The sequence below is a fragment of the Cylas formicarius genome, unplaced genomic scaffold, assembly GCF_029955315.1.
Source record: "Cylas formicarius isolate icCylForm1 unplaced genomic scaffold, icCylForm1.1 PGA_scaffold_10__41_contigs__length_53128322, whole genome shotgun sequence".
Lineage (NCBI taxonomy): Eukaryota > Metazoa > Arthropoda > Insecta > Coleoptera > Brentidae > Cylas > Cylas formicarius.
In genome coordinates this window covers 37,742,835-37,770,749 of record NW_026844214.1, presented here as the reverse complement: position 1 = coordinate 37,770,749, position 27,915 = coordinate 37,742,835, and the positions used below count along the sequence as shown (strand labels likewise).

The 27,915-nt window shown below is 32.2% G+C and overlaps 2 protein-coding genes across 6 annotated transcripts in view; both read left to right on the top strand.

Moving 5' to 3' along the window:
* The window catches only part of LOC132695835 (ephrin-B2), a 343,644-nt gene that overhangs the window by 120,004 nt on the left and 195,725 nt on the right, over positions 1–27,915 (top strand). For 3 of the 5 annotated variants that reach the window (XM_060660352.1, XM_060660387.1, XM_060660370.1), the window contains exon 1: positions 26,696–26,853. The gene's annotated coding sequence lies outside the window, so the exon portion shown is untranslated. Of the gene's footprint in view, positions 1–22,340; positions 22,394–26,695; positions 26,854–27,915 lie in introns of those variants that run through there. The other 2 variants (XM_060660378.1, XM_060660361.1) reach the window with 1 other exon arrangement.
* Positions 24,265–24,731, top strand: LOC132708059 (protein dpy-30 homolog). Its single transcript, XM_060680163.1, has one exon. The coding sequence runs from the start codon at positions 24,299–24,301 to the stop codon at positions 24,659–24,661; it is 363 nt and encodes a 120-aa protein (XP_060536146.1). The 5' UTR covers positions 24,265–24,298; the 3' UTR covers positions 24,662–24,731.

Below are 27,915 nucleotides of genomic sequence, written 5' to 3'. Positions count from 1 at the left end.
TTTAAAAAATCAATTTTATGGATTAACTAACGTCCTCTTCATATTACGTGGAAAGATATTTTGTAAGTACAACGTGTATACAAAAACACGGAATTCCAAGTTTTCATGTTGAAATTTCAACAATAGAGTTATAGATAAATAACAATTCTCAGAACTAGACATTAACACACTGCACTACCACTAAAGTGTGTGTGGTTCATTATATTCGCTATATTAAATCTAGACATTATTTGGTGCATTATTTGCATTGCCGATAATTGTACCGCATTTCAGATAATCTCACGTGCAGCAATCAAATTTAAAATAATAATAATTTGAACACTTGGTCGCTCGTAGCAAAAATTTTCACAAGGCGTTGTAGCAAAACCCCATCGTTTCATTTTTTAAATTTTTAACACCACACGTCATGCGTCAGATTTTGTTGGAAGGCCATATGTTTCGCATAACAGACGCCTCCGCGTAGAACCTGATATCTTTTATGCCGCGTACAAAAAAATATAAATAAGCTTCTCACAGCGATTTATCAAATTATCTCGCGCTCTTCTGTTATGTACCGGATTTGGTAGAACATTTGTTGCAACGGGCGTTAGTAGAAATGATATTGATTGGAACCTCATTGATATACGAGTCTCATGTAAAAACGATCAATACGGTTTGTAAAGAATAGACACTATATATATATATATATATATATATATATATATATATATATATATATATATATATATATATATATATATATATATATATATATATATATATATATATATATATATATATATATATATATATATATATATATATATATATATATATATATATATATATATATATATAATTTGTAACCTATAACCTTCTCCAGAAAGAAATGTTTATTAAATTACAGTTATGATTTTATTAATTCAGTATAATCATCATTGGACTTTTTAGCTGCGGTTGGACACAATCATTGCAGAGGTAAACCAAATGCTGGGAGGTGTAGGAAATTTCGGAATCTCGAAATGTTTCATTACTTTATATAATTCATATGTCTGTAGAAAACTGCCATTTGCACCTGCTGTCTGGAACCCACAACAGTTACTGGTGTTTCGGCAACACCGTGCCTTTATCAAATAAAGGATCTTATAATCAATCGTCCGATGTTTACAAAAATGAAGAGAGTAAATTCTTAATTATAGTTAATGTATGGTTTCTAGGTAAACCTAAACTTTTAGTTCTACATGCTAGTAATATTATATATAATAATAAATAATTTGTGAAAATCTGAATATTTTTTTCCATAACCAATTCGATGTTTTACGCGCCTCCTCCGGTAAATTCCTAAATCCCCCTCCCCCAACCCCAATTAGATCTTTGAATTGAAAACTATATCGTTCCACAAATTCCTTCCATTTAATTTATTTTATAATAGTTATTTCTAGTCAAATGGTGGATGTTGTTTGGAACTCGATCTATGAGACCACAAATAGTGCACAATTTGAAACTCTAGCACTCTACACTTGTGGTTTGGATTTGATTTCATTGAATTATAAATTATCATTTCCTCAGAATTATCCTTGCTTTCGTTTCTAGTTCAATTTTAGGTGCCGGTTCCGAACCAACCACTGTTCTAATTGCTTCAACAAAATAACGCTCGCTGGAAAAATGGATATCTGTATGGGAAATCAGATGCGTGTTTAAACTTGTGAGAACAAAATGGAACCAATGCATCAAGAATCTTACTTCGAGCCATTCCTATTTACTGAGTGCCCAAATTTTCAAAACTTGCTAGTTTGCTGTTTTTTACAAATCAAATACAAGTGAAAAATTTTCATTTTTATAAACTCGTTCGCTTTAGGTTTTTAGTGAAACACCCCATATCTTATTTGTTACTATTAACTGTAACATTGTGTGAAAAAACCATTTCTGTATCACCTGCCAAATTTTTGTAATAGAGAGCGGTGCTTTGAACATAGAGAATAGAAGTGCAGATGGCGAGGTAGTTGGTAGGTCTCTATTAACAAAAAGCAAATATCTTCCTCGATCATCTGATTAATTAGTGCCACATTTTTTATAAGGATTCTTTCAAATAGTGAAACCTAGTCTCTTAAAATCGCTTTTGGTAAAATCATGCTAAAATATTTGAACAGAATTCTAAATATATTTTTTTATTTTTTATGAATATTTTATGTTATGTTAATTTTTTCATAATGCTAAAATTTTACAACATTTAAGTAAATAGTTTGACTACATCTATTTATCTGACTACATCTATTAGTCTGTTTTAAATTTACATATCGATTAATATATATTTTTGAGAAGCTCGAAACCAAGTAAAGGTTTCCACCCCTGAAAGAAATATTAATCTTGATTTTAAATACTTTAGTCCTTATTCGTTTGTTGCTGTCTAAAATGGTTTAATTTAAATGAAATTTTCAGTAGGTTTTAACTCCCAAATATATTATCCTTTACATTTCCGGTAAGACGGCTCTGTTATGTTTATAATTATTTTATGTTTGCTGATATTCTCATAAAGTTTTTATTTATTATGAATTATATTAATATATCACAAAATATTATTTTCCAGTGAAAATTGATTTATTGTATTATCTACAATTTTTAACTTAACTTTAGAATCCTAATTTAAATGTTCGAACCGAAAAAACGTCAAAAAAATAGTTATATTATAAGGATATCAGAAAACATTTCTAAAAAAACATCACAGTGCCGTATTGCCAACAATCTGAAAGATAAAATTTTTGGAAGTTAAAACAACCCGAAAATGAAATTTACATTGAACCATGTCGTATTTATGATTCTAACCTTGATGATGGCCCTGAAGAAAGCTTTTAAATCTTTATTTTTAAATGCTCCATGTTCTCTGTCATTTTATGTTGAGGAAGATCCGAAATTCAGAAAGATTTTTTTTCGCTAACAGTTCAATGGCGCTATGCGGTCCTCGTCCGTCTATTAGTAATACTAGTGTATACTAGATTAATGAAAATGCTGCATTCCCATTACAAGTAATGCCCAGAATAACAACTTTTTTTTGTTGCCTCATATAATAAGCATCGTGTTTGTTGCGGAGCTTTTCTTCGCCTTACAGCTCCGGACAATTTGTGTACACACAAGAGAGAGAGGAGTGAGCTATTTTAAAGTGGGTATAATTTCAGCTCTTTAGGCGTTTGATGTAATGTCTCAGACGTGTTAATTTACCGGCCTTTGTTTTTAAATTATATGCAATTTTCTGCTAACTTGGGAAACATAAATTTCACGACTTTTTTTGCACCGTCTGTGTAATCGAGCGAGATCGTATCGATGATATAATATAACGTAATTATTTTTCCTTCGGTGCGACTTACTTTTTTTTTTGTTGGTATTAAAAATTTTACACACAGGTGAACGTTCACATATATGCTTTTTTTTTTGGTCGTCATTGCGTAGAGGTTTTTTTTATACCGTTCGATACACCAACGGAACGTGATTATTTTGGCTTTCTGTGGGGTTGTAAATCAATATTTGACAGTTTTATGCCACTTAACTTAGTAATTTTTTATTGTTATTATTATTTAAATACAAAAAATGATTTCAGCATTAAGATTTTTCTAAAAAGAGAAAAAAATAATGGAGAAAACACTAATAATAAATGAAGTATATTAGAAAGATTTATTATTTGCAATATTGAGGATAACAATATATTAAAATGCAACCGTTTAACCGAGCATTTAACACTGTTTCATGCTGGTTTCTGTATATTTGAATATACTTCACTAAATGTCACAATGGTTTTGATCAAATTTGTCCATTTCTAAGAAATTATACAAATTTAAATATATTTTTTTGTTAATGAATTATTTGCCTGGATTGCGTATTAAAAGTTGTCTGTCTTTCTGACATATAAGTTGTCATCTTCGTGAAAAATGAATATCCGTATAGCATTTTTTCTAAGGAAACACATTTTATTGCTAATCTTTCGAAATATAAAACTTGGTGAAATTTTACTTTATACAAAGTCACCATTTTTTATATGCTAAATTGGATAAAATAAAATAATATTAGTTTTTGATCCCTATGTATTTTTTAATTATCCAAACCGACCAGATTTAATTAAATATATAATAAAGCCTTTAATGTCGGAGAAATCATTTTATGTTATCATATTCTTCTTAAAAAAGTGTTGTAATCGTTTACTAATCCCAAGGTAATGTTTGATGTATTTTGAATCGAAATTTTCTCATGAATTTCTCAGAAACGATTCACGATGCAATTATTTTGCGGATAGATTTAGGTTTCTCATTAAATTAAAGCACATCCTTATATTGGACAAATATAATGCTTTAAAAGTGTACGTGAATCCAAAAACATTTGTTTGTTTGTTGTTCGACTAAGATGTTCCCCTTAAATAATGATCGAAGATTCGCTTCGGCAACATTAACTACTACAAGTCTTTTTTTATCTCAGTAATGAAGACTTTTATCGACGATCATGATTATATATATTTTATTATATTTTATATATTTTTTATTTTAATATATATATATATATATATATATATATATATATATATATATATATATATATATATATATATATATATATATATATATATATATATATATATATATATATATATATATATATATATATATATATTTTTTACAGGTTCTGAGATTTCATCATAGTTGAATCATTTTACTAGCTCATAATTTTTGGAAACAAATTTTCAAAGTTCCAGGTAGAATTTTGTAACTGAAAGTGATAACGAAAAAGATAACTAACTTAAAGCCACCACCAAACAGACATTTTGTGGTTTGTCCTGATTCGTATTTGCTTTCAATCGGTTCTTATCAATTAAAATCAAAGGAAATAGATAGATTTCTTTAGTATCATTGTCGATTTCATAATCACCCCCCTGAGGACGTTTACACGTTAGATCGTCACATTGTGTTTGGTCAAAATTGGAAGCAACCTTTTTTGTTTTAAATAATACGGTATTTTACAGGAAAAAAATATTAAATAATACATATCCCTAGTTTCCTTATATTTTTCAATATTCTATTTTTGTCTTTTGAAATACTGATGCAGTATTACAGCTTGGAATTTTCTTCATTTGCTTTTAAATTTGCCACACCTATTTTATTTATTTAATTTTGAAATTTTGCACAATATTGTTGATATTATCAAGTTCGTTGACTTTTTCGTGATTGGTCAAAACTTATAGCTTCTAGGTCAATGTCATTTTTTTAAATAAAGTAAATCTGCGCGTTGTGTTGTGTTGTGTAACTAGTTTATCAAAACCGCTGTCACGAAAATCTCTAAACATCAGGTAAATCCACAGTTTGAATGAATCAAGAACCTGTAAAGTTCTTGGTTCGTATTTGGATCAATTTCTAATTTCTAATCCTTACTAATCATTGAACAAAATAAAAATATAAATCAATATTGCCTATTTAACATTTTCTCCTGCAAAAAATGGTCAGAAAATTTCTTAGCTTGTACTTCACACTTTGAAGCCATCATGTATCTATGTCCTGTAATTTAGGAGTGAAATAGTATAATTAACTTCCCATTTCACCGAAGGAAATACTTAATTTTAAAATAAAATACTTTTAAAAATGTATGAGCGGAATTTGTACGTTTTGTGTAGTATGCTTTTAGTCGTAGAAGAAATAAAATCTTTACGTTTTTGTATACAATAGATATTTCTACCCATTCAAACTTAGCATGAGAAGCGCAATCACGAAACAGCATGGCTAAAAGATGGACACGATTATTATATCTTCACGGTACTCGTTTGCATTATGGCAAACCTATTTGAAAAAAGTTATTACAAATTTTCGCGGTAATATGTAATTGCAACCGCAAACAGAAAGACACAATAAAATATACGAACACTCTCACGAAAATAAAGAGCACGTTTGATACCTCACCGGGAATTCTAAACCGAGGAAAATCGTCTTTTCGCAATTGTATGCAATTTGGTGTTATACGGAATGGCATTCGGCATTGTGTGTAAGCATACGCCGGACGGAAAGAAACTCTTATTACGTTTCTAATCGGTGAACGCTGGAAACTGTAAATCATCAAAATTGTTCGGTTTCCTTGTTCGCAAATTCATGCGTGAAATAAACAAATTCGACAAAGTGTAAGATTGTCGAGATGAGAGATCACGCGGTATTTCCTAGATATACATAAGAAATCAGACAAGAATGTCATCAGTAATTATAGACCCATCTCGATAATATGAAACTTCCTCAAGGTTTTCGAAATCCTTCTCTATAATGTTATTTATTCGGCGACGAGTCAACAGCTGTGTTCGAAACAGCACGGTTTTATAAGGGGTAGATCGACAAATTTATTTCTTCACGCAGGATATAGCTAATGCTAAAGATGACCATGCACAGCTGGATGTCATTTATGTAGATTTAACAAAAGCCTTTGACACACTAGATCACAGCATTCCGTTAAACAAATTGTCTAAAATTGGATTTTCCTCCTCTTTACTCACGTTGACGGAATCACACTTAACTAATCGCAGGCAGTACGTTTTCGTGAATGGTTTCAGTTCGAGTGAATATAATGTAACTTCGGGTGTGCCACAGGGCTCCGTTCTAGGGGCCTTATTGTTCATTCTATTTATGAATGGCATAGGGCTGGACCTTTCCTTCAAATATCTTCTTTATGCGGATGACTTAAATCTGTATGCTGTCATAAATCATTTTCTTGATTGCATTCGACTGCAATATGATCTGAAGATTCTAAATCTGTGGTGTAACAACATGATGCCTCTTAACATTAACAAATATAGTGTCATGACTTACTCTTTGAAATCGTCCCCAATTCTCTTTGACTACAGCATTTGCTCAACATCTCTTGCTAGACCGAACTTGTGCGCGACGTAGGTGTAATATTCGATAAAAAGTTGTCGTTTGTCGATCATATCGAGTCAGTAGTGGCAAGCTAATCTAAAACTTTAGGTTTTTTGGTCAAATGCGATAGGGATTTTGCTTCACATTACTCGATAAAGCTTTTGTTTACCGTTTTTATTCGCTCGAAGTTAGAATATGGCTCTGCCGTCTGGTCGCCTGGTTATAGCGTTCGTTCGCAGAACTTGGAGTCCATTCAAAGGCGATTTCTAAAATATATATATTATAAAACTCATGGATCTTATCCTGAACAGGGTGTTCTTCAGACTGAGTTTTTGAATTTGTTTTCGATGGACCCTCTGCAGACCAGGCGCGAGTATTTGTCACAAGTTTTGTTATACATGCTGATTCATAATTTAGACATTTTTAATTGCAGTTTGAGTAGCAATAGGCTAAAATTCTGTTGTGCCTAGTCTTCTTGCAATTTCGTTGCCTTCGCAGTTGAGTAATTTCCATCATTAGTATTTTTCTTATGTTCATTTTGTTGCGGATCATCTTTTTTGCAATATTAGTGTATTTGTGTGGTGGTGTTTATATTTTGTAAATAATTTTGTAATTCTGATTAAATGTAGTTGGTGTTGTCCTGCTCTATAATTGGGTTTGATCCTGTTGAGCAGGATATGTAAATAAATAAATAAATATACCGTTTTTAATACATAATAAATTTCTATGATGCTCTAACCCCAGACCTACTTCGCTTGGGTTTCTCTTTGTAACCTTCAACAAATAGATTCGCAATTTCACAATGACATTCAAGAACCGTATTTCGGTACTGCGTGCATGCAAATGCTAAAAGCTGACGGACTTGTGTTTCATCGGCGATAATCATTACTCCATGCAATTAAAAATAAATTCTTACTTTAAAATGTTTGTTATAAATCTAAATGAAGGAGTGAATTTAGCTATAAAAAAATGTTAAAATATGTTCATGTTCCGCTGTAATAATTATTTCTGGCACTAGTCGACTTCTGTAAACACTTTCTTCTTCGGTGACATGTTCTACACATTTTTTCCAACTAGAAGCAGATATTTTTTCTACTTCACTTCTTATTAATTTTATTGCTCCAGAACTAAATTTCGGCGAGGTGTCCCCATATCGGTTCTATCGGGTCAATGTTGAAGTGATATGGTGGAAGACGGACAACTAAAATCCCCGCTCCATGGCCAACTTGTCCACATTATACTTCTTATCAAACTTTTCCGTCTTAAGAACTTCCTTTCTTGAAGGTATCGTGATTATCAAACCAGGTCTCATCTAAATATATGATGGGGATGTTTTTAGCACGAATTTCTTGGATTTCTATTTTGTCCTTCACTCCGAGATTCCGTCTTGATTCCGTCAAAACTTTTCTGTTATTGTTTTTTAATAAACCAATTCCAAACCAATGTTCAAAACACTACTTAATTCTTCATGTAAAGTTTTAACTGTTATAACAAAATTCTTCTGATACCCAGTATATATATCAACGGTCTCACTATTCCGTCAAGTCAAGTAGACTTTTTGGAAGCCCACGATCTTTTCGAATTTACTTATTATTGGGTGCACTCTACCTACCTAAATGGAATAAAATGAGTAATTTTTTAAACAATGGATTAAAGAAAATAATGAAGAATATCGAACAACAGGTAACCACTCCTCCATCTTTGCTATAAGATGCCTAGCAATAGCGAGAGTAATACTAACGGTTAAAAGCGATGAACTGGAATGAAAAATGTTCACCACATGCGAATTCTTATTTGGAGTTGCCGAATATATCTTTGTGTTTAACAATAATATTGTTTGCCATAATTTTTGAGCCAAGATTATGCGAAATCGAATTGGGAGAATTAATACAATAAATGAACCGGTGATAGTCGTGTGATTCAGGTAAATATTTTTCGGAGATAATTTTGCAATCGTATGAATAATAAACTATGTTACCGAAATATTACAGAATATAATGACACAAGTTCCCAAAGTTTCATTAATGAGTTTCGATTGATGCTGATCGATTTCGATTTACCTTAAAATAAAACTGACACACCACTTTGCTTTTGAGCAGCTGAATTGCATCGACGAACTTGGGGTAACATTTACATTTCCTAGGATAAATTAAAGAGTTGAAAACAAACGCAAATAAGAAAACATACCAAATGAACAAGAAATTTGCTATGTCGATATAAAAATTACCGGTTTGAAGAGTCTCAAAATGTGATACAACACCTAAAAAACATGCATTGCAAATACGGATTTGATGTTTTTTAATCTTTCTACGCTATTCGTCTGTGTTGAGAAAGTTTGGAATTAACAGGAAACTGCTTAGAAATTAGTAGAATTGTCACAAATTACTAAAAATTAGCAAAAAATTTAAATATACTTTTTTAATTGCATTTGCTTATTTGCTTATTCTTTCCTTCATTTTTTCTTCAAATCTGTGACTTCTAACAATTATTCGTTAACATATATTTAGCTCTTTGGGGTTCCATTCCGTTTTATAATTTTTACTTCAACAGAGTGTTGTTTTAAATTTAAAATTGAATAAATGAGCAAAAAATTAATAGATACTCGTGTTTTAGGAAATGTCACACAGGTTATATACACTATCAATAAAGATGGACATCACAATCAATTTATATTTTAATACGTTTTAATAAAAATGTTCTCGCTTACTTTTAGAATTCAAGATCCTCGTATCACTAAGTTTTGTAGATAATAGGTCTGGGACGAAATCACCCAAAATAAAATTTACATAATTTAACATTAATTAACATCAATCGTTGGGGCGTGAGTTATTCTTTAAATTCCTTTAGTATGTTTTTCTCGAGGACAAAATTACTTGAATATTTCGAATTGTTTTGTTTCAAAAGGTACATATGATACACAATACTTACTACTAATTAATATTCTTTTTTCACATTCCGTGCCTATTTTTGTTCCAACCGAGATATCCATAGAGTACGTAAACCAGTTCAAAGTTAACAAAAGGTGCTAAAAATCTTATGTCGAAAATTTTAGTCACATCTTTGACCTTCGTCCCCATTGGTTTTTTTGCTTATTTGATTGATTTTGACTATTTCATTCTAGTGTTTTTTATGAAATAATTAGATCTGGTTCATTTATAATCATGACAGTCTTTTGCAGATCCGAATTTAACAAATATAGGAGTATAGGAAGTATAGGAATTGCGCAATAGTTACTTGCTGCGTTGCATCAGCGCACGAATAATTTTAGTCCACTCCTTACCTTAAATTTAACGTTCGTTATTAGAAATAGGATAACTATTTTTCAACATATGTCAAATTAAAATTTATTTTTTCGAAAATAACAAACAACAAATAATAGTAATATAATGTCTCTTATTCTCTCTCTAAATGCAGCGCCTGCCCGCGATAGGGGTGGATCATTCGAGTCGTCTCCTGTCTTTGATCTCGTTCCCTTCCTTGCGTACTTGCGTTCTGGGAATGCGCGGGTCAGGGCTGAACTCGTTCGTCACAATACTAAACACGAAACAAAAATGCATCCCAAACAGACATTCCTGAGATCTCAAGAGCTGCTACATAGTTTAAAATTGGTTTGTTTCGTTTTGGTGTTGGTTGTACATACTATAATAGCATCTACGGTGTGGGCCAAATTGGACACTTTTTAAGGGAAAATCACTTTTCTAAAAGAGATAGACGAAAGCTGATATGAGGAAATCGGGCTCAATTTTCATATCAAAATAAAATTACAGTTTGCACACTTGATGTTTTGATTGAGTCCTCTTCCAAAAAATACAAAAAATGAATATGTCTTTGGACGGTGCTACCGTGTATTGCTCCGGCTAGCCAATCGGAAATAAACGACAACTGATGTCGTACTTTCTATTTTAGTTCAAACTCAATCACACGCTTACACATTTGGTAGTTTTACGAGAAAAATGAACAACATCCCGCTACCGTCTTCCCACCCTAGTTACCCATCTCGCCGTTCCAGCTCGTCTTCTTCTTCTTAACTTCTGACAGTATACTTTACCCAAAATACAACTGGGACAAGGTATTGGGCGCACCACAACCGTAATACAGAAAAAATGGGCATCAACTGACCAATACTAGTTTCGTAAAAAAATATTCTCGTCCGTGACGATATTCAACAATTGTTCGATAAATCATATTTCAAACAATGATTAAATTCATATTTTGAACAAGCGTACAATAATGGCTGCCCGAGAATCGTGTGCGTGCGTCTTTAGCGAGAAACCGAAACCGAGATAAATTACGCTTTTCAAACTTCCAGACAACATTTATTGAAACGTTTGAAACGGAGCTAATTTGATAATTATTGTGCCTCGGCATAATACATCGCTAATACTTTTGCTTTGGGTCGTTTCACGACGGCAAATCCATGAACGGCCGACAATATCGTATTCATTTTTTGTATGTTCACGAATATATCTTTCTTTCATTCTTCGCCTTCGTTTTTTTCCGTATTATCTGTGCTTACGGGTTAGTTACCGGGGCGACGTTGCCGTACGTTTTTCATTTTCCTTTCTTCACTTCTGACAATTGAAGATATTCGGTACTGGTTCACAGTTGTTAACGAGTCACCAAAACATTTGTAAACCAGAACTAAAGACCTTCACAATTTTTTCGTATTTTATTTGTGTTCTGGTATCGATATTTTTTTGTTTTTATGTATTTTCGACGGCTCAATTTTAGGTAAGACGCTCTTGGCTATACCAAATGTGTGTGAAACATTGCCGAATTTCCAGCAAACGACAAAGCAGAGATAAATTAAAATAAAAGTGCAACCTTCTCTGAATTATTGACAACTAAATTTGTTGTACCGCTTCTCTGAAACGGGCACTACTTTTAATAACTCCAATTTATACTAAGAATTCTGTTACGTTACCAAATCTATACCCAAATTTCGATAACTAGGATTTTTTGTTCTTTATGATAAATATTAAGAGTGTTCTTGTAGTTTTTCAACTTCTTGACTGACTTGGTTCACTGTTTTGCGCTTTTTACAGCGAGTATTGGCTTTCGCATAGGGAAACTTCATAGCGGGGAGATAATGCGATAATGGTGCAAAATTTCTTTAGCTCCCAGCCGTCCGTTGTTTTGCCAACTTTGTTAGTACGTTACACAACGAGTAGAAACCTGCAAGGTTTTTGTTTCGGCTATCAAATATCGTCTTACGTTTGTTTTTCTCCAGGGTGAAATTAGGGTTTAGTTAAGGCGAAATCTCGTGATTACCGAATGAACTCCTTTGATTAATTACATTACATTAATCTCGCTGTGAAGTAATGAATTAGTGTCCTAAAAATGTTTATTTACACTTGGCTACCATCAATTTAATAAAAAAAATCCTCATTTTCTCTGGGTTCATTGAGGGTATTACCATTTTAAAATAGCAGAAGAAAACACATGCATTATTCGCTATATTATCACTATTTTAACTAACCTCTATTTTCTAGAAGTTTTGAGTTTTGAGTTTTGAGTCTTCGGTGTGATTTTAGTGCGAGCTTGCATTAGGTATAGCTGATACTGCATTTACGTTCTCATTTATGCTTTTGTATTAAATGTAATTGTTAACTAAATTTCATTCCCTAAAAAAATAAATATGAATTCGATACGATTTCTTCTGAAAAAATCGAAATCAGTGGCAACAGGTCAGATTCTCCGTTGTTATGTTGCCGATACAACACCTCTCCTCTCAAGGTGAACGTATAATATATTATCGTGAGTTGGCTGGTGAGGTCAGAGACCCCCGGCCGCCACCGCTGGCTGACTGGGATTCAGATTCCGACTGTTGGACGACTGGTCGCTTGAATGTTCTGGTCTTACGTCATTCTCAAATTTTTTCATACATTTCAAAGAGCTCCGAGTAAACGCGGTGTTCTTATCTATCCCACAAACCACCCATCGTCCAAGGCGTATTCTTCTTCTTTGTATCTTTTATTTTGTTTTTTTGAGTATCTTATCGATGGCATTTTTAGAAATCATATTAATCGTTTTATAGACAATCACTTCCAGCAATGTTTTATTCGAATTCATCCATTCACTACGTATCAATAGCGAAATCCTATTTTATTTCTCTTTATAATTGATGGCGGATGTAAACGCAACTTGAGCTCCTATATAATAAATATACAGAAGTATAATACTAAACACCATTAAATGATAATATATAGAAAGAAAACCAGTAGTACTAACTACTTCTTCAAATGTACTTTAGTAAATTCTTCTACAAACTGTATTATTTTGGTTAATCACGAATTTGTGTGGTCTGTCTAGTAGCAGGTCTGTCTGTACTAAGTAATTTTCAAATTGCAATAATAACCAACCTTCATTTCAAACCGCTCCACTGTGACGATTATTTTTATCGTTAAAAAAAAATTGTGACAACGCTAACATTTGAAATTTAATTAAAATAATTACAATTAATTTTACTTTTTCCCTCTTTATTCCAGTTGAGTTGTTTGGCTTCTTTATTTGCCGTAGAGCATGAACAAAGGTGATTGCGATATGATTATGGGTAAGCCTCCTCTAAAAATTGATTGCAAATTCATGTAACAAACTTGCTTCTCTTTTCTTGCGATCTTTGAAGTCAGCAGTTTTACGTCTCATAAAAAGAACTTCTTGTCTTCTGCGATTTTAATCAATACACAGCCTTGCTGCCTGTATTAAAATAGGAGCTTTCTCAATTCGTTATTGAAAGTTGCTTGAACAAGTGAGTTTCCGGCGACAGTATGAAGATGAGGCCGGATAATCGTTGCAACGATTCACACAGATAATTACCAATTCCAACAGTAGCCAAACGGAGTAAACTGACAATTTCAAAACGTTGGCATTTTACCTGAAAATTGCCCCGACATTAAGCCGCAAAAAGTTCCCAGTTTTGCAGAAATAAATGGGACAATTACGGGGCAGCGAAGCCGATTTTTTGCCCGTTTTCAGCCATAACCGTGCTCCTCTCCAATAATGCGCTAAAATTTCGGTTAAATTACTTTTAACTAAGCGAAATGCCTTTTTTAGATAACGGCGCAGATTTAACCATTGATGTGTTGTTTGATTGTATTTCAAATTATATGATGAGTCACTTAGGCAGCAATAATAATGGGGCAAAAGGCTGTGAAAGTTTTAGTAATAGCTCTTCAAGATTACTGACTCGGTCGCACTTGTTACTTTATTTGCCCAACCATTTATGACTTTCATATAACCACGCAATGAGCTTCTGAGACTGACTACAGTCCTGTCGCAAAACTATACTTGGTGAGAAGCCTCTAGGGCCAGATGTGGCCCTAGGGCCCTAGGGGACCTTGGGCTACTCGATCTACTAGTATCATTTCGTTTATTCCATTATTACTTTTGCCATGATATTTTTGGTTTAGTTGTCAATAAAGTTTGTTAAAACTTTCTCTTTTATATCTCATCGGGAATTTTGCATAGTCGAAAATCAGAAATGCAGTTAGAGTTGTAAAAATTGTATCCATTGGAGGTTTCAGCAAATGGCGACCATTTGTGTCACAAATCCTCACCAACCCACTTTCGCTCTCTTCCCCTGAATACAACGAGAAGATTGACGATAGTGCTAAAGTGGAGATAGGGAACTTATATTTACCAATCACTCAGAACCAGACGTACAGCGGAGCATGGATATAATAAACCCGTCTATTGTGAACACTCAGTTATAATGAACACTTTTTGAATTATACTCGAAAAGTCTCATAAAACAGAAGTAAATTTGGACTGTTTATAGTGAACCCGGATATAGTGAACTTTCGGATACAGTGAACTAAATTTCGTCAAAATTAAGATACATCTTTTTCGGGGGTGCCCTCGGTAATTTTCGGGAATATAAAATTGACTTTTTCGGGGGTTCACCCGGTAATTCCCCCGAGAAAGGTTAAAATACATAGCATTTGTTTTGTTATTGTTTTGATCTCAGTTGTGATTTGATGACAGACCTTCAAATGGAGAAGCAAAAATGAAAAGCATTAACTTTGAAAGAAGAATACGATGTTATACAAAAAATTAAAAGTGGTATGAAATAAAGTGATATTTGTCGTGAAATGAATTTACCGAAGGCAACTGTCTCCATTAACTTAAAAAAAAAGGTGTCAATAAGGGACTTTTACAGTGGTTTACCCAAAAAAGAAAAGAAACTGTTGCCCTAAGTGGTCCAGTTCTACAGCAAAATTCAAGTGAAATTGGAAATAGAATAGAAGGAAGAGATTTTGTGTGCGCCAGAAGTTGGATTGAACGTTTTAAGAAGAAAAATTTTATCTCTGGAGGAAAAAATGTTGGTGCGTCTGCATCAGTTGATATAAATGAATGATTGATGATCTTTGCAAAAAATATAACAGTGACAATCTTTTTAACGCCGAAGAGACCAGCCTTTTCTGCAAATTAACCCCTGGTAAGGAGAAAGGTGTACAGGTGGAAAATTGTCCAAGCTTTGAATAACAGTTCTGGTTACTGCAAACATTTCTGTGCAGGTCAAACAGAAAAACTTGGATGATATCTGACTTATTTACCGAAGAACTGCTCCAATGGGATACAGAATTGAAGAAGAAAATAAAAATTATTCTTCTAGTAGATAATTGTCCAGCACATCCCAATGGTTCGTTGAACCAAATCAAACTGGTTTTTATGCCACCCAATACCAGTTGAAAACTGCTGCTCTTGGATCAAGCCATAATCCATTCCCTGAAGTGCCACTATAGGAAAATTTTGCTTATAAAGATGATATAAGGAATTGATGATGAACAAGAGTTTTTAGTGAGCTTATTAGATGCTGTAAAGTTTGTTCACCGTGCTTGATAAAATTCTTTGAAACATGAGATGCTTTCGACTCTGACGATGAATTGACTCTAATGGAATGGCTAAAAAATCATTCAGGAGATCCCGAAAATACCGACACCCAAAAAGCTCTTGAAGCAGAGATTACGAATAGGATTGAACATTTCGACGATTAAAATAATGTATGGTTTACGTGATTTTATTTAGAAACAAATGCAGAATTGAGTGACGATGAGCTGAACGAGAACGAACTAGAACGACTTGCAAGATATCCAGGTATTACTCCACTGAATTTTTTCCTCGCCGTTAAGGAAAAACCACAAAATTTAGATGATTTAAAATTTAGAATTATACGCGAAGTAAGGCAATCAAAATGTCCTGAGTAATATTTTGGAAGGGTTTTAAAACCGTTTAGTATATTATCAAGAAGTTAATGGTGGGCATTTTCAGGGCCTAATAAAATAATTTCTTTGATATACTTTTTCAAAATTATGTTAAACAAATTTTTTTGCATCATTTTTTGTTTTTTCTTTTAGGCTAGTATTAAGAATGGCTTTTCCTATACAATGTTTGTGTTGGTGTCTTGTTATTGTAGAAAAAAGGCATCCAAAGACTGAAGAAATTTTCTAGCCTTTGTCTAGAGGTTGTTAGTTTTTCTTACGTTGACATTCGTTCTGCTTGCGTTATGTTATTTATTCCATTTTTCTTTACTTATTTATTGTTGTTTTTTATTATATTATTTTCAGTGTATTTATCGATAATGTTTTTTTAGAAGTTAACTTATGTTTCTTTTAATACACTGGTGTTGTAGTTACACGGAAGAGTATATTAATCAAATAGTCTAATTCTCTTTTACAATATTTTTTATCTTTAAGTTTTCAAAGAAATTTCCTCAGGCTACTGTAATACGTTTTACAAAACTTCTGGATTCCTCCTGCGTCGGTTTTTGCTGAGTCGAACTTGCCAACGTTTCGCCCATCATCCTGTTGGCTTCTTCGGCTTGACCGAAACTGAACTGCAACTCAGGATGATTAGCGAAACGTTAGCAAGTTCGACTCAGCAAAAATCGACGCAGGAGGAATACAGAAGTTTTGTAAAAAGAATATTTTTTATCGTTTTTGTAACTTAAATTTGCTTTTTCTATGTCCCCTAAATTGTTAGACTCTCTGTGTTCATTCGAGTCGCATTTAATTCGCGATCGATCATCACCCCAAGCTTGTTCAGTCTATTAAACTGCTTTTTGATCGTAAATAAGGTGTCCACTCTCTTAATTCCATCATTTGAATGCACAAAACATTTGACTTAATAAAAGATATTGATTTATGAACACATTAAATATTAAGAAACGATGCGAAACTAAACCCTCCAGATTGCATAGTTTCTCGAGTAGGCCATTATACAAAATTCTCACGTCTCGTCTTCCATAATAAATTTTATCGTGAACATTTGCCACATCTATATTACTTTGATTGCATTTCGTTTTCCGAGAAAAATGTTTAAACGTCGCCGTGAAAGCAATAAACGAATACTGGTTATTATTGAGTGGCCGATTGTAATTTAAGAGGGGAGTTTTAGCGCAAAGATTCCCGGACACTTATAATTAATATTATGTTGTGTCGGAATCTATTATGACTTAATTTAATGCTCGAGTTTTATTAACTTATTTCCGGTCCGCAGACGTATCGATGGTTCCTTCGCTATTATTCAGAATTCATGGTTTTTGATGGTCACTTTCAATAATAAGTTACCACTAATGGTATAAACATTTTCCTATGATATAACTCAACTTATTTCAACAGTTGTACTTCATTCTTCGTCGAACAGACCACCATGGTTGCAGGACCGGATCCAGGATCTAGGTCGTAATACTTGCGACGCTGCCATATATAATGGAATCAGATTGTAACAATATTCGTATTGATCATATAGCGACTATTATAATCTGGTAGAATTTTATTATTACGTAAAATTATTTTACATGAATTCGTGTAATGCATTGGGAGTAGATGCCCATGGCATTTTCCTTGATATATTACTTATGTGCTTCTTGATCAGAACAAAGTTAGCACTTGTTGATTTTTTCGGGGGTTTCATTAGTTGTATAAAACGAGGCTATAGATTTGCTATTGACTTAGCAAGATTTGCTTTGCTTGGATATTTTTAAATAATTTTTGGTTCAGGCTATTAGTTCTGTTTTCCAAATTACTGAATCGTCTTTGTGCTAGGATGTAGCTTGACAATATTGATGGGTGATATGTATCCCCAGTGTGGCGTTTTCTTATAGGATTTTTTCTTCAAAATATAGGTGTTACTTTTTATTTTGTTTTTTTTTTCAATATTAGTTATTAAAATAAATAAGAACTAAAAGTTCAGATTTTCACGAAATTATATATTTTGACATGACAATTATTTCGAAAACATCGTGTCTTTATCATTTTTTTATTATTTGATATATATTTGATTATTGATATATAATTTCGTGAAAATCTGAACTTTTAGTTCTTATTTATTTTGATTAATGGATTTTCATCAAGTAAGAGCCACCTCAGTTCAATATTAGTTATTAACAATATGAAACTCGGCATCTAGCAAACCACTTTGATCAAAATTACATACAAATAATAGAAGAATAATTATAATAATAATAATAATACATTTATTGTTATAACCAAAGTTAAATAAGTGAAATAATGGTCAACAATAGGTCTTGTTAGGGCAGCCATCTAGGAGTTCTAGATACTGTTCAGGCCTCAATTTAACAGCGAAACTATAATAATAAAAAATTTCATAGAATTTATTTGAAAGCGCCAAGCGTAGATACACATAATTCTAAAGAAAAGAAAAGAGAAGAAATGGAGGGGGAAGGAAAGGAAAGGAAAGGGGCACATGTTTTTTAGAAGCGCTTAATATTAGTGCGTACGTAACAACTGCTTTTTGAAATTATTCCTAAACGTCGAGTTGGAGTGATAAATATCAACATTAGTAATAGAGCTAATGCAAATGGAATATGATCTTTTAAATAATTCTTTGCGGTGACGGGTATAACTAGTCGGTGTCTTATATTATGTATTACTGAAGACCTAGAGATTCAGTCTATAGTAAAATAGCATAATATTTCTTAGAACTTAAACTATTCTGAACTCCCCTAACATTAATTACTAACCTTGTTTGCTGTTTTATTTAAGTTGGCAGCCCCAAATTGACCTGTTTATGTGAGGTTCTAATAAGCATTGGCAGATTTGCAAAATTACTTTAAAATTCTGTATTTTCCAGTTGTTGGATTTTTGGTTAGAATTTCCTTGAAGGAAATTTATAGCTGTCAATAAATAATCCTAAATTTACGACGGACGACTATTCATGAGAATAGCATTTTTAACCAAAATCGTTCTAGTGAGTTTATGTCCCAATCAATGGGACCAAATGAAGCTTTAAAGCGTTTGGGGACCCACGTAACATTTATTTTGGGTGAACTTACCAGCAATCTATCTCTTTTGATCAATGCTTATAGATAATAAATAACTAATTATGGCCGACGCCCTTCGATAATGCCTTCGATTACTCTATTTTTATATAAAATAATTTCCTATTATTTCACTATGCGTTATGCATTATTGGGCATTATGACCTTTTACCTCTAATCACATGAATATGTTTAAACGGAAAATTTTACTTATATTGGTCAAAAATTGATTCGGACAAAGAATCGGCGGGATCCTGTTGATACCCATCGAAAAATAGCTCCTATTCAACTTGGAATATTTTAATTCTAACGAAATTGACATATGTATTAGCTAATCCCTGATTCAGCTGTAAAATCGGCTCGGACGAGCATACGCTTTCGATTTTATGTTTAGAGTTTTGTACGTAAATCGTTTGATTATAATAGCAAACGTAAACCCTAAACCGCGATACGTTCACGTAAAACCCTAATAATTTGCGTTTATATTTTTCGCAATATAATGGGCAACCGAAAGGGCATAATAGCACTAGTTTAATCGGATATTAACAACCAACAGTTTCGCATCACTTTAAAGCCCAACATTCAAAAGTTTGTTGATTAAATCTCCCCGGATAGCTTTTGTTGGTGATTAATTTTCTATACAATAATCTCTAACGTATTTTGGGATGGATTATGTAGAGCCCGATTTAATTGATACGTTTCAAAAGTTCTGGCTTTTGTTTGCATTAACGGTCCGATTTTATGGAGAAGATTGATAATATACGGTATATATTCATAACAATTCTTAACTAATCCTAGTCACTTAAAAAATATAAGGATACAATTATCCCCAGTCTTGCGCAATTTGTGCAAGCAATATGTAATTAGTTGGCTAAGGGATATCGAATATGTGCTGTTTTCGCAATTTTTGAAAATATTAAGTTATTAACAATACTGAACGGCCTCGTTAATCACACCAACGTTTTTAGTAATGTGTGTGTTTTTAGTAAATGTGTTATATTAATTATTTTATTTGGCATTCTTCAAATAGGTTTCTTTTTTTATAGTTAAAATAGAAAAAAATCAACCACGAGACTTTGCACATTAAATTCAAAATATGTGCATAAGTTATAACTTTTGAGTCCGTCTTTTCCTCCAAAGTTTTTCTCATGAGGGCCATATTTGCTGCGTTCTGTCACAAAAGATTTTACCTCGCAGTTATATTTTAATTTACGTGAAGAAATTAGGTCACAAACTATTTCAGTCAAATATTGTGAAGTATCAATAGTTTCGTAAGTCCACGTTCAGTTGTTAAGATAAATAAATTATTCGATATGACTGCGAAATACTTTTTAATATATCGCAAAAAAATAAAAATAAGTATCTAATTTGCTAAAATATTGGCAAGAAAAGACGAAAAGGACATGGCATTTTTTAAATAATAAATGTCTTAATTCTTTTAAAAACGTTTTTGTGGATACCATACTTCTACCTTTTACGAGGTGGAAAGTTAAATAAAAATGAAGTAAGCAATAATAAAACAAAATATTAGTTACGTACCTCTATTCGTTTATTGCTGCTTATTATCACAAACATAATGATGTGCAATCCCTTAAATTTCTTTCTTGCAGATTTTACAAATCGCTGTACATCTCTATATTTTTTTGGATCTGTTGTTTTAGTGTAAAACTGCCATATGTTGTTTTTTTTTCTTCCAGCCATTTAAATGTTTTCACCTAACGCTCCATTTTCCACTAGTTTCACTTTGACAAACCACCAACTAAATATATTCGCGACAACGATAACTTATAGATCGGGAAAAAAAACAGATTTTTTGCAAAAAGCGCGTTCTGACGAATACTTAGTGTGTATATTGTACTGTATTGTTTATAGTGGGTTTAAAATATTTTGTAATTGCTACAATATAAAACGAGAAATAAAATATTCTTATGAAATCAGAAAACCAAAAAAATCATGTTTCTTTTAAATCAATGATTTTTAATAAAAATCATAGTTTGCCCAACACTGGATACAAATGATAACTGGTATTATATATCGGTAGTTTAGAGTTTTTCGTATTTCAATATTTTATAATTAATACAGTAAGACGCCGAAAAGTCATTTTTCAAGCGCTTCTGAAATTGGCAAAGAAAGGCAGTTATTTAATCTAGAAAGTTAGGTTTTAAGACGATATTGGCAGTTTTTATGATTTTTTCGTTACAACAAACTGCGCAAAAGTCATTATTGACTAGAATATGATCGAAATCAAGGAAATGTATAGGAAAGGTGATCTTCTAAGTTAGGTTTTAAGCCGATATCTGCAGGTTTTGTGTATTTTTCGGTACAATAACTGACGGAAAACCCGATTTTGATTGGAAATAAAAGGCTGTAAAAGTCAACCATTCTACGATTTTTTTTAAATTAATTAATGAATCGATTCGCACAAGAAGGCGAACATTTGTTAAGAACATGCCATTTCACTAAGTCCACGCCTACCATTAAATGTTGATAACTTTTAAATAAATTTTTATAAAGCTAAATTACACCAAAAATGGGTTGGTTCATTTTAAAAAGCAAAAATACTCAAACCATCTTAAATTCATAATCTTCAAACATTTCGAACGTTTTTCTAATTTTAAGGACCGAAATAGATTATGGTTTGACATAAATTCCCCGTACAACATAACTCGATTATTTAAAGCGACGAAGCCGAAAGTATCCGTAATTGTCAATTCGTTATCTGGAGAATCCACCACTGCTAGTCCTATCTACGAGGAAGACGACACAATTATTAATAATGATAATTGCCTCGTGTTCGAAAATAGCATAGGAAAAAATGCCTCTGCCTAACAGACATTCTTAAATAAACTTGATAAATTAGTTTCGTTCTAGTTTTAAAAAGTGATTTAGATAGATGGTAAGGTTTTAATGGCACCCACGATGTTCGATGCAATTTTCGAATGGATGAATCTTTTTAAAAGCTTGATGCATAAATGGGTTTTTTAGAGTATATAGCTAGTAGAAAAAATAATTTTTTCTACTTTTTGCTCTAAAACACTCAAATTATTAGCGCGGATCAAGCGTGTGGTAAGTTCTAACGGCGCGTCACTTTTCACTTGTTGGATAATATTCCATTACTGCATGGATGGGATAAGATAATACTAATGTTATAATTAAATAAATTAATACCGGATAAATACTCGTGTGTTTTTCAATGTAACATTTTTTTTCAGGTGTTGAAGTTGCATCTTATGGATACAGTCCGTTGGGTAAAAACGAATTTCAGGTAAGATGGATTTGGGTTTGGGACTTCTTATTGAGTAAAATTTCACTTGTGCTGTTTGTAAAAAACGTTGAATTATTCTCGTGCTCTATAAATCAAACAAGCTTATATGTATGTTATGCCGGGCATTCCCCGCAAATAAACTTAGGCGTATCAACATCAATGGGTGATTATACCTATAATATTCCACAATCCTAACCGAATCGGCAATATTAAATTAGCTAATACGCTAATATCCTATTTGATCTTCAAAGACTATATCAAATATACCCTACGGCAATTACATAATTTACTACGAATATCGCAGTTATAAACTATGCATCGTATGTTATACGTTTCTGGCCGAGTCGTCCGAATGATTAAAATTTAACCGACACAAATGGACTGATACGTTTGTGAATCGTTAATCGTTTTAGATAATTATGAATTGTTTCTCGTTAATCGCTCATCAAGCGCAGGTGTAGATCGAGAGGTGTATACTAATGAAAGTTATTTTTATTTGGGGTTTTATATATAGAATATCAAGATTCATAACTTAAAGACCCTAGCAAAATCGCAATATTGTTTTTTTTTTCTAACTGTACCTTTATTTCACGTTAGGCTAAGTTAATATGATCATAAAAACCTATTAATTGCAAAATATTTTTTTTATTAACCGTCATTACAAAACATGCTGAGTTGAATATAAAGGTAATTTGTGATCTAAGGTTTCATACTAGAAATGCTATTGATAACATATTCTTTAAAAAAAATACATAACTAGGAACACGCACATTGGAATAAACAAAACAATTCAATACCTAGACTGACTGGAGCAGCACTTATATACAATTTAATTAATAAAATATTACCTTTAATTAGTTCAATGTTTTAAATACTGTTAACATAAAAAACTAAAATGACTGTTTATCGTGCGTTTTGCCTCTCATATTTCAGATCAGTGTTGTAGAAAATTTGCTTGAAATTATCCTTGTGCAATTCAGATATGAAACACAAAATTAGATACTTCCATACAAAACTATACATCCATAATTAATTTCGAGAAAGACATGAAAGCTTTTGGATCCGTCTAAATTTGATGGATATTTACATGCAAATTTAATTGTCGAACTTGCTAACGTTTCGCCAACCATCCTGTTGGCTTCTTCAGAGCTTAACTGAAAGTATTTCAGGTAACATTTTATTAGTTAAATCGTTATATAAATGCTGCTGCCAGTCAGTCTAGGTGTTTAATTGTTTTGTTTATTCCATTGTGTTTCTAGTTATGTATTTTTTTTAAGAATGTGTTATTAATAGTTTTTCTCAATTTGTTATATAGTAGCCAGTTTGTAGTATGAAACCTTGGATCACAATTAACTTTATATTCAACTCAGCATATTTTGGTTAGTTTTGGTTCCTTTAGTTTTAGTGTTTCAGTAAAGCTTTGGAGAAACCAACAGGACGATTGGCGAAACGTTAGCAAGTTTAACTCAAGAAAAACCGACGTAGGAGGAATCCAAAAGTTTCTTTGAAAAAAAAAAGTTGAATTTTGCTAATGTTGAGCGATTCTTATATAACGAATCTATAAAAATTGAAAAGTAATTCTCGAAATTTTTAATCGATTCATATTTTATGAAAAAACTGAAGCCGCCTGGGGTTGAACGGACGCTCTTCAAATAGGCATTGATTTGTTATTATTATATTAACGATGCGGATATAATAATATTTAGGGCCCATAGCTTTTTAGTTCGCCTTCTTATGGAATGTTTTATGGAATTTTGAGATTTTATAGCAACACACTTTTACTAACAACATCAATGTGATAAAATGTAATTTCTTGTTTAGAAAACTAAAATAGAATATAATTGTTGCTTTACGTCAGAAAGTGGACATTAAATCAACCGTCAAGTCAAGTAGAAAAGTACAAAAATGGAAAGCAATGGCGAGGTACCGAAAGGTCCAAATCACGCATCTAACGGACAAATCGTGAAAAATGACCACGAAACAATCCTGGACGTGAAAGAAATCGCCGCGGAAGTTTGCAATTTGGCCGGAAACCCTACTTACTGTAAAATCGTAAAAGCTGCTTTGAGAATGGAAAACCAAGAAAGTGCGCGGAAAAAGAGTCAGATCGACTTAAGTGTTCTTCCCACCAGAGAATATTTGGATCAAACGGTGGTGCCGATATTGCTCAGCGGATTGTGTTATTTGGCACAGGAAAGGCCGCCCGAGCCGGTAATGGCTTTAGCGGAGTTTTTAATTAAAAACATTGAGAAGTATAATCCTAATTGAGTGCCCAGAAATGTTAGCGGTAATTTTGAAAAGCCATAAACTTCTTTATTCGTGTTCAGGCATGATGAAATAAAAATCGCGCATAAGAGTGCTTATTGTTTTGACAAATTATGTACGTACGTACGTACAGTAGCATACGAAGTCGTGCTATCATTTAGATTTTTGTCGCGAGCCATATGCAACCTATATGGGTCGTAACTCAATTCCTTTGTGGCATAATACTATAAAAGGTACACTAAATTTCACAATATGTGTATGTAAATAGCAACTAGAAAGCACTCCTGCATAAAAGAAAAACCCGACGTCTAAAATATGAAGTCTATTTTAACAAAATATGAAACTAGTCTAAATCGAAGTTAGTCAAATCTTTGTTTCGGTTTGCACTTATTCGTTTCTAATTGCTGTAGATTTAGTTTAACATAAATTTGAGATTCAAAAATAATGACAATGACTTTTTTCTTTAATATTGCAATTGTTATATTAGTTTACTACATTCCTAACATTACCTGAGGAAAACTTTACTTATTTATATTATGTAATTTTTACTAATTTCTTTTCATTTATTTAATGAAACATTTTATACCTGCCTAAAAGTTCTTTAGCGAAAGGCGTCTTTCAAGTATACTTAGTATATTCGTTATTAAATTAATTATTTGTAAACTTTGTCACTTGTTTAAAATTCAAAGATAAGCATATTTTTCGTCCACATTCGTCAACATTTTTTACCAAATTGTTGCCCAAGTTGACTAGGTATTATATTCTTTATATTATATTTTATATAATATAAATTATTCAGTTTGTTTTGCTCAAACAGCAATGGACAATGAACTCCAGATTTTTTTATCGTCGTTAATTCTAAATTATGTATTGGGCTATTTCAAAAAAAAACGTGGGAGTTAAAACCGTTACTCTCGTCGCAATTGTTGAATGAAACGATGAAAATATAACATCTGCGTTCATAATTCATGATGTTCCCATTCGTATTGATTTTGACGCGACACAAAGGCTATTATAAAATTCACATTTATGTCATCTTACCGAACAATCCAATTGAAACTGTTAATTTTTAACGATTGACGTTTGCAGCAGATCAATATTGCGATGGCGTGGTAATATAAATGACGCAAAACCTATTTATACCGGGTGGCATGTCTCAGAAAGTAGCTAGTAGCGCACGAAATTCTTTTCCGAAAAACGATCAAAAGAAATGACTGGCAATATATTTTATGTTTCCATCTCTTCTACGAGGGGACGTATTAGCATCATATTGTATTTTATGAAAAATTTTGCGTGTTGGTTGTAAAATAACAGTAGGGGCACAATTAATTTCTTCATAAATTTTAAGCGTACTTAATAAAGGGTTTGTTGTTTGAACTAGAAAACTAATCATCGTTCATTCAGGAGTTTTTGTAAAACTCTTGTTGGGTATGATTTAGAATTAATATTGTGTAGTATATTAATTAAGAAGTAGATAACATTTGCAAGAAAATTTGTGATAGTTCTCATCAACTTTGAACAAGCAAAATGAAGACAATGTTGGTTTATTGTTGTTTATTTAGTCACAAGCCACATCAGCCTCCAACCAACCACTAAAGCAAAGGTGTGCTAGAGCGTTAAGTAGGTTTCCAGGGAGGAAGAAATGTTTTCAAAAAGGCAATTTTAATAAAGATTTTTTCTCTACGACTATTAGTTCTCGAAATATTTCACCGCTAATAATCTCTAATGAACTATTGAATTGATTACGTTGATATTTGATAATTTTGGGAACACCTTGCTATTGATTAAGTAATCTAACCTAATTCGTTGTAAGTTTGTCCTTATATTTATTTTCATTTAAGTATGACCCACATGTTGCCCGCAGCACACCAGTTTTCATTCATTGTTTTCTTATATCAGTATAGAAAAGCTCAATATATTGACGCGTGACACTTTCTAATTAAAGAACAAAGCTGCTGAAATACCCATGTGCATTATTAAAAACTTGCATACATATAAGGCGCACCGGACCACTTTTTATAAATAGTTCCCCCCTTAACGTGTTAACGGCAGTATCGTTCTTGATTTAATATAATTTTTAATTTCAACTACAGTGAAGTGACTACAGTGTGTTAGTCTTCAATTAGACGGATTTTGGTTACAGAATTTGGTGTTTTTTAATGCAAGTTTAATTGTGCACGCTGGCAGCAAATCAGGTAACAAACACCAATAAATTTGTTCAACCCATGGGATGACATTGATACAAATTAGACAATTTTTTGATCAAATTTTTATCCAATTCTTACAAATCGCGTTCCCTTCATATTTTGTGAATTTTCAGTGGATTGCTATTTCAATAGGGGTTGATAGAAATCAGTCACACCTTCATTCGTAATAAGTCCATAAGCATACATAAGTATACAGGAAAAGTTCAAATTAAAAGAAAAGATCAATTTGGAAGTTATATCTGTTCTCTGTTTACAGCATTTTAAAAATTCGCTTCTCGATATTGTTTTTAGTAAGAGATACCAATTCGATTAATAGACTCAACGTTGTGAATTTTGTTTTCAACTAAAGCCGTTTTGAAAAAAATTGATTTGGAGACATCCAGGCATTTATTATTCAACTAGTTAGCATTAGGCTTTACAGGATAGGATGACATTGATACAAATTAGACAATTTTTTAATTAAATTTTTATCAAATTGGGGTTGATTGATATACTAATATACAGGAAAAGTTCAAATTAAAAGAAAAGATCAATTTCAATCAATTTCGAACTTCTATCTGTTCTCTGTTTACAGCATTTTAAAAATTGGCTTCTCGATATTAGATATTAGATCGTCAATTAGATTAGTAGACTCAACGTTGTGAACTTTGTTTTCAATTAAAGCCGTTTTGAAAAAAAAAAGATTTGGAGACATCCAGCCATTTATTATTCGAATAGTTAGCATTAGGCTTTACAGAGAGAATTTTTTTTTGTTCTTTACAATATATTTCTTTTTAAATCATAAATTTGTGGTTTCTATATGGGCATGTAAATTTTTGGTTTGAAAAATGGGAATTGTTGAATTTATAATAAATATTTTTTTCCAAGAGAGTTAACGCAATATTGTGTTAAAAAAAGTCGACTGGAAAAATATTTGTTTCGGATAAACATTTGTATTACTAACAATTTCTTTTATTTATTTCAAAAAACTATGCCTCTCACAGAAATGAAAAAGGAGATATAAAGAATCCGAAAATAATTTCCCAACAAATTTATTCCTGGAAACGTTAA

Coding starts and splice junctions, on each gene's coding strand:
- LOC132708059 (XM_060680163.1), top strand. CDS start 24,299: ATGGAAAGCAATGGCGAGGTACCGAAAGGTCCAAATCACGCATCTAAC.